Source organism: Perca flavescens, chromosome 18 (genome assembly GCF_004354835.1).
Source record: "Perca flavescens isolate YP-PL-M2 chromosome 18, PFLA_1.0, whole genome shotgun sequence".
Classification (NCBI taxonomy): domain Eukaryota; kingdom Metazoa; phylum Chordata; class Actinopteri; order Perciformes; family Percidae; genus Perca; species Perca flavescens.
This window is the reverse complement of record NC_041348.1, coordinates 22,101,935-22,115,717: the sequence shown is the minus strand read 5'-3', so window position 1 is coordinate 22,115,717 and position 13,783 is coordinate 22,101,935. Positions and strand designations below refer to the sequence as shown.

Here is a 13,783-nt window from a genome sequence, read left to right as displayed (position 1 = left end):
GTGTGTGTGTGTTATTATGAGTGATTTTTTTTCTGTTTGTTCATTGTTGATCTCAGTTGTATGCAAAGTCATCTATCAAACACATAGAAATGTTTCTATCCTATCTTAATAGTTATTTATAATTGTAAATATATATTTTCTAGACAAAAGGATCAAATATTTTATTGTTATATTGTGTGTGCGTGTGTGTGTGTGTGTGTGTGTGTTGTACAAAATGGTACACTCAACTGGGATGGTGTTATTGTCACAATTGTTAAATGGCTTTCTGATGAAGCAGTAAGGTACCAAACAGAAGAGAAGCACTTGTGCTTGGAGTGGCTGCAGTGCAACGTCTTCCATTCAGAAACACCGAACAATCTGCTGTAAGCTGCACAGTTTTGGGCTACTTCCTCTACACCAGTGTCAGTATTATTTTATTGTCTCATGTCTCATTTACGCTGTGATAGCAGACCTCAAATCTAAGGTATTGTCTCTAGCTGGTTATTGTTACTATTAGTAAATCATGCTGCAAAGTACTGCTGCGATTGTATTTTTCTACAAGTATTGTATGAACAAAACATCTTGGTGTAACTCAAATACGGGATTGCTTCCTTGCAGAGTACATATTAAATAATAAGCACAGTTCTGGAAAAGTGTTAATAAAATCAGATACATATGTGAACAAGTGATGTACATACTGAATGCATTGATTTCACTCGCCTTATAACGATATGTTAGAAACTAATTTTAAATCAGTTGGTAATGTTGGTGTTATAACACAAATGTGTAATAATTTCACCCTTGCAAAGTCCTACAGTTACTAAAAATAATGTGTTAAATGTAGCATTCTGGTGCAAAATGTCTTGTCATTCCTCATCTAGCTGGTTTACCTAAACACGTGGACAAAATGTTTCCCAGCACGTTGAAAGAAATATGATCCCAGCAGTCTAACCCCTTCGTTTTTCTTTACATATGGAACTTAAAAGCGTATACATTAGTGCAAAACAAAAACCTGAGTCTGACAAACTGTTGCTCTAATCTTAGCAAGAAATCCAGGCAATAGGTGGATGCTGATACCATCTTTATTTGGATGAAGTGTGGGGCGTTTACTTGCACACTACATTTTACAGCAGGGTCACTTTAGGGTTTCCTGGGCAATGGTAAACGTCCTCAAATGAGGTAACAACAACCTCCACAACACAGACTCGCACACACTTTGAAATCTACAACCACCTTAAACTTTACAGCATGCAATGGCTCTTAATGTTGTGAGGAACCTAAAATATCTACAAGTTGATCAGTCACACGGAATGCTTCTTTAATTTGACTCGCAAACCATGTGTAAACATACTTATATTCTTATTGTTTAGATCATTTTATAATAGTCTCTCCCTTGTAGGTAAACAGCAAAGTGCGACGACACTTTTGTTCTGTACAGTGACAACATCTGGAAACACACAGGATCATCCAGCCCTGAAACAATAGAACAAATCATCACAGACACAAAAAAACAACTTTCATCATTTGCATGAGAGGACATAGACATGGCCTGAGAGGCACAGAATAAATAGGATGTTGGGGGGGAAGTCAGTGACTCGTCTGCCATGAGAGCGCTTCACTCGAACAGCATGTCTTCATCCCTCTCCTCCATCAGCATGTTGGTGGGCTCTGCGATGGGACCCAGTTTAGCCAGACGCTCGGCAATCTCCAGCTCTGTTCTTTCCCTGAGCTGTTTCTTCTTCTCTTGAATCTTCTTCAGCCTGGCAGAGGAAGACATATTTTCAGTGGCATAACAAAAGTAGAAAGGTTAGAACGTGTTGCGTTGTTTAAATATAAAGGTTAAAAAAAAAAGATGGGCTTTATTAGACTGCTAGGAAATGTTTTCACCTGTAGAACTCCTCTCGTTCTCTCTCATCCAGTTCTGTGATGATGTAGGTGAGGGTGCGATCAATGCGGGGAATAATCACTGCAAAGTGGAATCAAGATGAGCTTTAATAACTGTTTTTGTAATTCTTTGATGAAAAAGGAAACAACTCTATGATGAGTGTGAATTTACCATGCTCAATAGCGTTGACACGGCGGTTGGTAATCTTTATGGCTTCATCCAGCGTGACAAAAGATGTCTACCAACAGAAAGTTGGCATTTTGTGTCAGAATTTCGAAAAAACACTAATTTACTTATTTTACTAACTCTTTTTAATTATTATTAAAAACATTCAATTTCCAGTAATGAAACAAATGTTCAAAATTCTTATATTTTATTATAAACAAAATCTAAAAGTGTTACCCTATTTTATGAATATACCATATATCATATTATTGAATCATTATTATTGATGTATTAACATGTAGCAGCATTTTAGTGTTGTTGATTGAGGTGAAGCCAATTGTAACTGCTTTATGGTGCTGGGTAGTTGAATCTTAGTTCCATCACTTTCCATTTAATTTGAGAAAATATTAAAAACCAATGACAGTTTAACTAAGCTGAATGAACCTCAGTATATGTGTAACAGCGCCCCCTACCTGTAAGGAGGCCAACTCCACCAGCAGCTCAACAGCTCTGGCGTAGTTCCTCTTCAACCTGGAGAGCTGCTCTCCTCCTCTGGCCAGACCAGTCAGCTCATAACCTGAAAGACAGCGAGGGTGAAAACTCATGTCACTTGTCACAAAAACATATTTTATTTAAACGTGACTTACTGTCCCCGCCTTCTTGGTAGTGTTCAAAAACTGGAAGGGTGACACCTAAAAGGAAGAAAAACATATAAATTAAATGTATAATCAATCATATAAGAACTTGTCTCATCAACAGTGATTGTAAAAGGTAAAAAGATAATAGTTTTGTAGGCTAACCTGCCACATTGTCTTTCTTGGCTCGGACCTTCACTTGGGCTTTGTTGACATTCTGGATTACAGTTGTGCTGTGGTTAGAATTACAGATGTGAGTTACAGATGCACCTGAACATAACGCCATATCACATGATCTTTCTCTGATTCTTACGTAAAGTCTCCAGCTGTAAATTTGGCTTCAGCCAAAGAGAAGGCCGCCTCTCTCATCACCTCTCCCATCTTAGTCTTAGTCTACGGAAAAGAGATAAGAAGACCACGGTTAGTTAAGGAAGAAATAAATGCATGGAGAACAAATTCAGTTATCAATCATTTTCAACTGACTTCAATAATTTTGCGGAGGATCTGACGGAAGCGCATGGAGAGGGCGTCAGATTTCTTCTTAAGCAGGTTGCGGCCGGTCTGCGCCCCTTTGAGCCGAGCCTTCATGATGGTCTGAGCCCTGCAAACCCAAACAAAACATTTTAATGATGTATTTGAATCTCACTAATTACATATACATATTATTATTTACAAGTATACAGGATTCAAATATTTAGTCTATATACATTCTTTGACACTCGTGTAAAGAAATCGCTACCTGCACCACACAGCCTGTTATTTCAGCTGCCTAGCTTTTTTATTGGTGTTTTATGGTAACCCACTAACATGCTACCAAATATCAGGATCCCTAGTCTCGCCATCAGTGGTTCTGATTACCCCCCTCAGCCCTATCAGATGGGCCAAAGTGCCCCTCATCATACCCCTCTGACAGATGGCATGGCCTCATGGAAATGTTTGATAGTATTTGACTGCAGAGAAAAACACGCTATATGGGAATCTATACAAGACATATTTAGCTTGGTATTGTTGAGGTTAAGGGTTGGTCTTTTTTGGGTCATTTTTTTGACAGAAAGTTGATGATTCCACCTTTTATCTTTTACTTTTATGGTGTTTTTTTTTGTCTTAATTGCTTCACTTGCTGTTAAGACTGACCCAGGTTGGTGTGTCTTGTGCAGTCGGATCACAATTGTTAAGCAATTGTTACATAGGCCTACACATTTGACGGGAGCTTTTGTGACAACAAATATACTTAAGATCATTATCACATATTTGTAATCATATTTGTGTTTATTTTCCTCTAAAATACATATATGTGTGTGTGTGTGTGTGTGTGTGTGTGTGTGTGTGTATGTATATATATATATATATATATATATATATATATATATATATATATATATATATATATATTTATTTATTATCAAATCATAGTATATTTATTCAAAGTGGTTCAGCTACTCCACAATCTTCCCATGTATCCCCTGGTAACTACATAAATAATCCTGTTTGGGAATTACTGATCTACACGTTTGCAATCAAAGAGTGGTACTTCATCCATGTACAGGTCAGAAACACATCCCATCTCTAGGATCAAAACTTCTCTTACACACACAAAGCCTTGAAAAAAATTGTTTTTCACCTCACACAACACAGGGAGCTCCATTGCTAAGTAGATACTACAGTTACCCACTGTTAAAGTGAATGTTACAAGACTGTTCAGTGTATCAGTATGTTTCAGACTGACAGCTCACACTGGGATCATGCTAGAAATATCACATGATAAAAGGCATCTTCCTCTTTTAAACAGCAACCTGGGACTGATATAAACTACATATAGGCTTGAATCACACCGCAGAACAAGACTGTGATCCCTTCATATGAGATTAAGCTAACTTCCCAGCAGATAGGTGCAGAAAAACATCAATATGAGAGACTGGGAAGCAATAAGTCAACGAAACGACATCATATTATCTGAATAAGAAGCTACAGTGGGTTAGGTTAGCAACTAACGTTAGCTAGCAAACAAGCTGCTTACATTCTGGAGGGGAACACGTCAATCCTCTCTTTTCCAGACATCTTCTCGTCCTTTGGTCGATGATTGCGGTCTTCTGTTTATTTCCTTTTCCTAATATTAACACTCAAACGTTAGCTTGTATTATATTGTATTAAACTATATACTTAACACAGAAAACACGTTATTTTCCGTGCAGGTTTAGAAGCCTTGATCGAGCTGATGTTCGTGATCTTGACAGACTCCGTGATGATCAGCTGGCCTCTGGTCATGTGACTGAACCGAACGCGTTCTGCACAAGCGCGTGTCGAAAAGCTCTCACGATCTTTTCCGGGTCGAGAAATTAGCACACCCATGAATGTGAGCTAGAGGGCCCAAATTGTTCATTTAAAAAATCACCGAAGGATACATAATCGGACGTTTAAACACTTCCAGTACAAGACATTCAAGTGTATCGTTCTGTGACCATATGACACAGGTGAGTGTTTTTTGATAAAGGTGATTTTTTTTAGCGGGGAGTAGTGAACAAACGGAGCTGCTAGCTGGCTAGCTAACTGCTAGCCTAGACAGTAGTACATGTGCCGCATGTGAGTTGTTAACCGGGTCATTAGCTATGAAGCTAATGGATATTAAAGTAATCGTTTTGTTTTTAGATTTAATTCTCGTCTCGTGGTATTTTACTTCATAACGGTTACTAGCTACAGTTGCTGTTAACGTGCTACAGAGCGGTTTCCGTCTTATTCGTGTTAATGTCAGCTTTCGCTCCTAACTATGGAGAATGAGGAGATGTCGTAAAGGGGCTTCGTGTTTATCTGCATTGCATCATCCAATTCACAGACAAAAATGTGAAATAACGCTGCCAGTTCATTTAATACCACTTCATCTATCTGTAGTTATTTTGGGGATATTTTCCAGGCTAAACTCTGTTATTTGACCTGCTAAAGTAAAAAAATACACAATTACTATTAACAATGTGTCATTCAGATGGTTTTATACTGCTCAATAGATATTCAAGGGTGTTTCTATTATGGTCAACATCTCAGAAACAGACAAATGTGCCAATATCTGTCCATTGTTTTGCTGCATTATTTGCTTTCAATGGCCTGTAGATCGATCAGTGGTTTCCAACCTTTATGGCTTTTTGTGACTCATTTAAAGATAAAGCAATATATACATTATCACAGGATATGAGACTACAAACAGTTGATTAAATTGTTTGATAAAAAGAGAGGGAAACATTTTATGGTTAAAAGATGTAAAGTTATGAGGTATGTCACACCCAAAAAAATGACAGAAAAAGGTAAGCATATTTTGTGTGACAGCAGTGTTTTGTTTTTTTCTTCAATCATTTTGTGAGCTCTCCAATATATCTCTTGGGACCATTTAGGGCATCCCTCACTGCTCTAGATGTTATCATATCATCATCACCTTTACAAATTAACACTGGGCTGTACAATATGCACTATTATGCACAAGATGTAGAAAAAAACATCTAATAAAAAGGGGTGCACACCAATTTAGCATTGCTCCTTTTATATGGGTCAGTCAAAGATCCTGGTCAAAACTGTATCAACAGAGGCTGAGATCCTGACTTTTAGTGTCTAGTTTAGACCTACAATTCCCATAATGCAACGTGATTGTGTTCTTTTTTTTTTTTTTTTTTGTTAGACCTTCCCTGCCTGGTAAATTACCATACATCTTTGAAATGCCACATACTCAGTTTGTAACACAGTCTTTCTGTTAAAAAAAAAAGTAGTTTTCAAGTCTAAAAGATGGTCGCTATGGCATCATCAGTTTTTTTTTTTTTTTTTTTTCAATCTTTAGAAGGCTCTCTCCAGAAACACAGAAGCCATTACTGAAATTAAACTTTTTTTTTTTTTTACAGGCTGAGTTATATATTTAATGATATATAAAATTGGTGGCTTGTCCTTTTATAGGAGGATGTGTGACCACACTGTCTGCTTCAAATATTTTACCCCTGCCTCTCTTTTGTTTCTATTCTCTCAGCGATGCCGGGACTCAGCTGTCGATTTTACCAGCACCGGTTCCCAGAGGTGGAGGATGTTGTGATGGTGAACGTGAGGTCCATCGCCGAGATGGGTGCCTACGTCAGCCTGTTGGAGTACAACAACATCGAGGGCATGATCCTCCTGAGCGAGCTGTCACGTCGACGTATCCGCTCCATCAACAAGCTCATCCGCATAGGCCGCAATGAGTGTGTGGTCGTCATCCGAGTAGACAAAGAGAAGGGTAAGTGCGGGCGGGTACTAACCACTAGAGGGGAAGGTCATTGGTGGTGCGTTTAGTGTTGGATCTAGGCATGTGTGTAGGGCTACACAAAGGACAGGAAACATGTTGGCTGCCAATGCCAAAATGGCAGGTGGAAGCCTGAACTATAATTCATATAATGACAAGATAAACTGGAAAGAGAGATGCCAACCTTTTCCTCTGTTCAGCAAAACTCTTCTTAACCTTGGATTGTAACGGCCACTAGAGTATTTGTAATGTTGCGATGTTCCTTGATACAGTGACATTCGTATACTACAGTATATAGTAGGATGTGGTGGGTGTAATAACATCATCTTGGGCTGTTAATGACATAATCGATCATTGTCAGTCCATTATCAGTAATCCATCAGTTTTAGGTTAAAGCCGTGCAGAAGTTTTTCATATAAACATCCGTTGCATTCGATACAAATGCTGATTAAGTCTGATGATCGCCGCCATGGAAAGCTCTCTGTGGTAGAGATGCACCGATAGACCAGCCGGTGACCTGAATTGGCCGGTTTTCATGTGCTCGGCCATGACGTCGACCAGCAGGTCAGTCTGATTTCATGCCGGTCAACGCTACAATTAACTGACAACATAAGTTACAGGAGTTACAGTTCTCACATGTAGGGAACCTGAATTAACCTGCAACATGTCAGCTGTTTGGAAATTCTTCAGCGTGTGTGCAGAAGATAACAAGTTTGCAATATGCAACACCTGCAAGGAAAAAGTAGGGCGTGGAGGGATGACACCAAACACCAAATCACATTTTTTTTTAGTTGGATGTGAAAAGAAGGAAATGGTTCTAACGTTGCACTTTACATGTGTGTGAATTTCCCACACCAGGAGTAATTTATATATTTCTATTTTATAGTGATCCATTATCTGTTCAAAAGATTTTCTATGTTCTGTGCAAAATGTTCTATAAATATTTGTGTGTGCTGTAAAGTGGTTCGAAAAAAATGAAATCGGAATCGGCTAAAATCTGTATCGGCTGGCCTTACTCAAAGAAAATCGGAAATCGGCCTAGAAAGTTGTAATCGGTGCATTTCTACTCTGTGGTTTTTGTGGCGATATTCCCGTGCTGGCACACCGAAAGGCTGCCAATACAGCTCATTTGTACTCCGAACGAGTAGTTTAACTCCACAACATGAGCAGCACACAAAGTGGCGTTAACAAACCTTGCTCACTCACTTACAGCTCTTCATCTAGCATCGCTAGCGTTAGCCTTAGCTAACTCTGTCTCCACTAGCGGAGTGAGCTGGAAAATCAAACTTTTCCCGAACCCCGTGGGGAGGAGGGCCACAACATCATGGCCACCAACACAACTCAGCTAAGATTGTTCTTGCTCGGGCTTTAACTTCTGGACCATTGGCGGCGCTGCCACAACGGGCCGGATCTTTTATCCGCCGCCATTAGGGAACTCACCGAAGGTTACCGAACCTTAACGTCCTCGTTCTCAGCCACTCCCTCTGCTCGCTGATTGGACCGGTTAAAATTTGATCGGTGAAAACCCAAGAATGTAACACAAATCCAGACGTAGTACTGAAGGAAAATGAAAATTGAGCGGAAGTACATAGGAGGGCGGAGCCAGGCTACATAATTGTGTCGATCTGAATAAAAATAGGCTTATTTTCCATTCGCTAGGCTGAGGATATAAAACAATACAAACTATAGTACAAACAAACTGGCTCATACAAGTATCAAGTGCCGACTTGAATCAAAATAATTGTGAAGAAGTGTCTTTCTGCAACCTCGCGATGCGCATAACCCTCTGCCTTCCCCAAGGCGACTTTGCTGCACTGTTTTGATGCGGATCTGCAGGGTGAAGCCTCTCTGCTGGCACACTGGAGACAGGTTTTATGCATGCTGCCCTGGCCAGTTTGACCCACTCTGGATAGATTTTACCATAATCCCAATAAGTACCTCGCAGGCTGTTGAGAAAGTCAAGCCTCCGTAACTGCGGAGAGCTGTCCTCATATGGCATCTTGATGTGCGTCTGTGTTAATGAGAGGGGCTGTAGCTGCTGCCAACTCGTCCTCGCTGGGAATTTCTTTGCTTGATATACGTTAGACCGGCCGCTGCTTGGTGTTATGAAGTAATTCACAACATTTCCCTGTTTCGCCAGGGCTTGGGCTTTGACTTTCCCGCGTGCTTGTCGCCATCTGTTGTAAATCTACGGTAGTCTTCTGCATTCAATCGGAACGAGACATGTAGTTTTTCCTTCATCGCATGCGCTATTTCTAAATAAAAAAATATGACCGTTCATTGTTTTAATAGAACAAAATATGAAAATCCCTATAGCCTATTTTAACACAATTCAAATTGTGCAGAGGGAATTATTTCCACCGGTCATTCTAAGCAGAGACAATTAGAATTTTATACCTCCATCATTTTTTTTCGGTCAATGACCAGTAATTACCGTACAACGGAAACTCAAGTCACAGCTTCTCTTCTCTATCTTGTCTTTAGGATACATTGATTTATCAAAAAGAAGAGTTTCACCAGAGGAGGCCATCAAGTGTGAAGATAAATTCACCAAATCTAAAACTGTAAGTCGAATTGTGCCTAAATGCCTTTTTCTGTTTTGTTAATTAATTATTGATATGATTTTTAGCATCATTTGTGTTCAGCATTGTTAAAAAATGAGTTTTTCATAAATACACAAACCTATCATACATTTCTGGATGATTCAAAAACGACTACCCTCAGCTTTTTCTTTTCATTGATCTCTCGTGAACTTTTGTAAATCTGACCTTTGAGTCAGTATTCTCCCTGGGCTGATGCGGTTGTTGTGTTTGCAGGTGTACAGCATCCTGCGACACGTGGCAGAGGTGCTGGAATACACGAAGGACGAGCAGCTAGAGAGCTTCTACCAGCGCACCGCCTGGGTGTTCGATGAGAAATACAAGCGGCCAGGATACGGAGCCTATGATGTCTTCAAACAGGCTGTATCGTAAGTGGGGATTTTGAGTGGGGTGCGTTAATGTTAGGCTAATCTAGAAATTTAGGAACAAAGAATGTATTCAAACAATGTCTTATTTGATGAGGTCGAATCAAATGGTGAAAATGTTCCCTCCACTAGAGATCCTGCCATTCTGGATGGGCTGGACTTAACAGAGGAAGAGAAGAATGTGCTGATTGACAACATCAACAGGCGACTCACTCCGCAGGCTGTCAAAATCAGAGCAGGTAGCAATAGACTCTAAAGCTAACATTTTACCTTTTTTATTTATTTTATCTGTATCATGATAGCCTCTCAGCTGGACTATGAAGTATGTGAAGATTTGACCTACAACCACAATTCCTGTAAATCTCTCTCCTCTCCCACCGGCAGACATTGAAGTGGCGTGCTACGGGTATGAGGGCATTGATGCCGTGAAGGAAGCTCTGAGGGCCGGGCTTGGCTGCTCCACAGAGGCCATGCCCATCAAGGTAATAGCCCCGTTTCAACCACTCTCAGCCACATGTTAGCACACTGAAGCTGAATGGTGAAACTCTGACCTCTCTAACTGATAACTAATATTTTTTTGGGGGGGGATAATAGCTGTTAGCGTAAATGCATGTGATGCAGTGTTAATAAGACAAACGTATTGTTTCTTGGCAGATCAACCTGATTGCTCCCCCTCGCTACGTGATGACAACGACCACTCTGGAGCGCACAGAGGGCCTGTCTGTCCTCAACCAGGCCATGGCTGCTATCAAGGAGAAGATCGAAGAGAAGAGAGGCGTTTTTAACATCCAGATGGAGGTGAAGTGTCTTCAGTGTCTTTTTATGCGAAAGCCACTCCCTGTTATTTGTGTTTCTTTTCTTTTATTATTTACAGTTTCTTGAAGTTTTAACATTTTCAAAAATGTGTATTAAAAGTTCTAGGTAGGCTCAGATGAGCAGTGATTTTCACTGTTCCACCACTGCAGTGAATGTAACTAAGTAACATTCACTCAAGTGCTAAGTAGCATTCACTCAAGAGGTATTAGTTTGACAGCTTTAGTTACTTTTCAGATTACAATTTTTCATACCCTTTTTTTTTTTTTTTTTTTTTTTTTTTTTTTTTTTTAAGTGAAACCTATGTATTTTCAAATTTGGTAATTTATTTTTGATAAACTGATTGATGAAGTGTTAATGAAAAGTTGACTTTTTAGAGATACGTGGTTCTCACAGAACAGTGACGCTGCAAACGTATGATGATCTTATAGAATATGACTCATACAGTCCCAACGTGTATATAAAGGAGTTAGAATTGGCACAACTTTAAACATCTACAGCAGTAACTCTTTACATACACACATTAATGCAGCAGTAATGTTAATCAAAAACATAATAAAGCACTGACAGCGAACATTTTACTGCAGAATGAGCAGTTCTATTTTTGATACTTTTTAAGTACATTTTGCTGAATATACTTGCATTCTTTTACTGAAGTAAGGTTTTGGATGCAGGATTTTAACTTTTGGTGGAGTATTTATCACATTGTAGTAATGCTACTTTTATTTGATTAAAGGATCTGAATACTTCCACCACTGACAGCCTTGTTAACAAGGAAAGTGATGCAAAAGTCATTATTTGCTTTTTAAAAGGCAAAAATATTAAATGAGTGTTTTTCTCACTCATGTTATGTCCTTTACTTGAAACGTTGAGACCATATCTTATATTTTGACTTCTAGGAAAATTACAACTTTTTCAATTAGTATTGACTATGAATGCACGATACATCGGCAATCACATTGGTGTCAGCAGATATTAGTCATTTTTTATGCATCGGTCCAATGAGCAAAAGTGTTTGTCGCAGAGTTGGTAATGCAGTGACACAGCACATGCTGAAGTAGAGACAGTAATCTTCTGTGGTTTGAATGTTTTTCGTGGTGAAAAAAAGACACACTAGTGAAGTAATCAAATCCTTGATCACTGATATGAAGAACCGCCATCCAAAAGTTCACAAACCTCAGGAGCAAGCTTCTAGCAAGCACCCTAAACACACACAGCAGCAGCTGCAGACCACACTCTGGGAGTGCACGCTGTACAGTTTATCTGTCTCTTAAAACCCCAAGCCATGGGGCTACCTCTAGCTCACCCAGTAAGAGTGTGCGCCCCATGTAGGCTGAGTCCTTTGCAGCGGCCCGGGTTCGAATCCAACCTGCGGCCATTTGCTGCGTGTCATCCCCCCTCGCTTTCTCCCCACTTTCCGGTCTATCCACTGTCATTATCTAATAAAGGGAAAAGCCCCCAAAAATAATCTTAATCTAAATAAAATCACAAGCCAAGTTCCCTTGTCTTGCTTGCTACCTGCTGGTTAAAGAATAAGGGGTTAGCTGCCACAGAGCTAGCAACAATTTCAGCTCAGGCTCTCTAACTTAAGGGGGGCTGGCTTTAAGGTGGACCAGCTATTCTCCAAGTTTTGCTTTAGTGATCTCTCCCTCGCCAACCCAGGAAACACCCTGATTAGTCATGAAACCTAAACAGGATATTTTGTTATGTTCCTTAGTTGATCCAAACTGTTTCACAGATGAGTTGAACTGGACTTTCATGAAGTTGTACACTTGCTACAAATTATAAAAGAAGCCTAAAACTAACACTGCCGACTCTCATTGCCTCTGCAGTCGGCAGGGGAGACTTTTGCTGGGGGGCTTGGACCTATGAACGGGGTCCACTTTGCAGCTCAGAAAACATATGGAGCTTGGTTGTTACAGTTTTACTTAAATAAAATGTGGCACTAGTGTATACGTATAATTTATTTTCCCCGGAGTAAAATCATTTTCTTTTTTCAGGATGAATGTCTATATTTGTAAAATGATACATTAATGGTATAATCATGTTTGTATTGTTTAATGTCTGTATCTACAACTAATGAGAGTAATAGGGTAAAGGTAGTACAGGAGAGACTTGGTGTTCTCTTTAGTTAAATAAAACAAGATTTGTATAGCCAAAAGGAGTTTGACAATATCGGCATATTGATATCTGCCAAAATCCAATATTGTGCATCCCTAATATTGACAGTTCTCAAATTATGACTTTATTCTTAAAACATTGTTTGCTTTTTCTTAAAATATTACCGCTCAATTTTATTTGGTCCTTACCAAGAGTGGCCAAAATAAAGAACAGAATTTCTCAGTTTTGACATGTTCCTACTTACTTGTTATTTCTCTGCATTGTACAAATACCTAAACGGTGAACTGTGTCCCCTTCAGCCTAAGGTGGTGACAGACACGGATGAGACAGAGCTTGCCCGGCAGCTGGAGAGGCTAGAGCGGGAGAATGCTGAGGTGGACGGAGACGACGACGCAGAGGAGATGGAGGCCAAAGCAGAGGACTAGACTCAGTCCTCACAGGAAGGCTGATGGGGAAACAACGTCAATACAGAAATGTGGACAGACCTGGCCACAGTCATTCAGTCCAACAGATGTTAACTTTCACATTGCAAACATTAACGGGCGTTTATAGTTCATTGGCAAGCGTCCCGGTTTGTTCTTTAGCAGGGTTTGTTTCAGAAGATGGTAATAAGAGAAAGCTGTCTTGTTATGCAGACATGGAAGAAAACTAAACATCAATGTAGTTTCTATTTTTAAGTACACCAATTCGAATAAATAATAACTCTAAGACAACAAAAGCTGTTTACAAGCAGTGGCCTTCACTTACCTCTTGCTTAAGAGCCCAGTGTCTTCAGTTTCCATGGCGCTTCAACTCTGGCTGGTCACTTGATGTGATTGATTTAAAGGGGAAACACAGGCTCGTCTGTCTCAACACCGGTCAGTGGTGACTTTTTGTGCTGTTTCTCTTCCAGTTAAAGGATTTTTACTGGCAAGACCTGCTTTTGTTTAGCTCACATGACATCAATAAAGTTCTGGAAGTTTTGATCTCAA

At 39.7% G+C, this 13,783-nt stretch overlaps 2 protein-coding genes across 2 annotated transcripts; one reads left to right on the top strand and one right to left on the bottom strand.

Annotated features, from left to right (window-relative positions):
• Positions 1 to 1,042: 1,042 nt before the first annotated feature.
• Positions 1,043 to 5,417, bottom strand: atp6v1d (ATPase H+ transporting V1 subunit D). Its single transcript, XM_028605131.1, has 9 exons — positions 4,682 to 5,417; positions 3,148 to 3,265; positions 2,978 to 3,057; positions 2,830 to 2,897; positions 2,677 to 2,721; positions 2,503 to 2,606; positions 2,036 to 2,102; positions 1,867 to 1,945; positions 1,043 to 1,739 (listed from the first exon to the last, which is right to left on the bottom strand). Exons 1-9 carry the CDS (start codon positions 4,720 to 4,722, stop codon positions 1,595 to 1,597), a joined length of 747 nt encoding a protein of 248 aa, XP_028460932.1. The 5' UTR covers positions 4,723 to 5,417; the 3' UTR covers positions 1,043 to 1,594.
• eif2s1b (eukaryotic translation initiation factor 2, subunit 1 alpha b) lies at positions 4,903 to 13,783 on the top strand. The gene is made up of 8 exons (XM_028605130.1): positions 4,903 to 5,135; positions 6,665 to 6,907; positions 9,398 to 9,477; positions 9,730 to 9,881; positions 10,011 to 10,117; positions 10,263 to 10,360; positions 10,533 to 10,676; positions 13,112 to 13,783. The coding sequence occupies exons 2-8, from the start codon at positions 6,667 to 6,669 to the stop codon at positions 13,235 to 13,237; spliced, it is 948 nt and encodes a 315-aa protein (XP_028460931.1). The 5' UTR covers positions 4,903 to 5,135; positions 6,665 to 6,666; the 3' UTR covers positions 13,238 to 13,783.

Coding starts and splice junctions, on each gene's coding strand:
- atp6v1d (XM_028605131.1), bottom strand. CDS start 4,722: ATGTCTGGAAAAGAGAGGATTGACGTGTTCCCCTCCAGAAT. Junction 1,946..2,035: donor TGTCAACGCTATTGAGCATG/GTAAATTCACAC, acceptor TCCACTTTGCAG/TGATTATTCCCCGCATTGAT. Junction 1,740..1,866: donor GAACGAGAGGAGTTCTACAG/GTGAAAACATTT, acceptor TTCCTCTGCCAG/GCTGAAGAAGATTCAAGAGA.
- eif2s1b (XM_028605130.1), top strand. CDS start 6,667: ATGCCGGGACTCAGCTGTCGATTTTACCAGCACCGGTTCCCAGAGGTG. Junction 9,478..9,729: donor AATTCACCAAATCTAAAACT/GTAAGTCGAATT, acceptor TTGTGTTTGCAG/GTGTACAGCATCCTGCGACA. Junction 10,677..13,111: donor TTTTTAACATCCAGATGGAG/GTGAAGTGTCTT, acceptor TGTCCCCTTCAG/CCTAAGGTGGTGACAGACAC.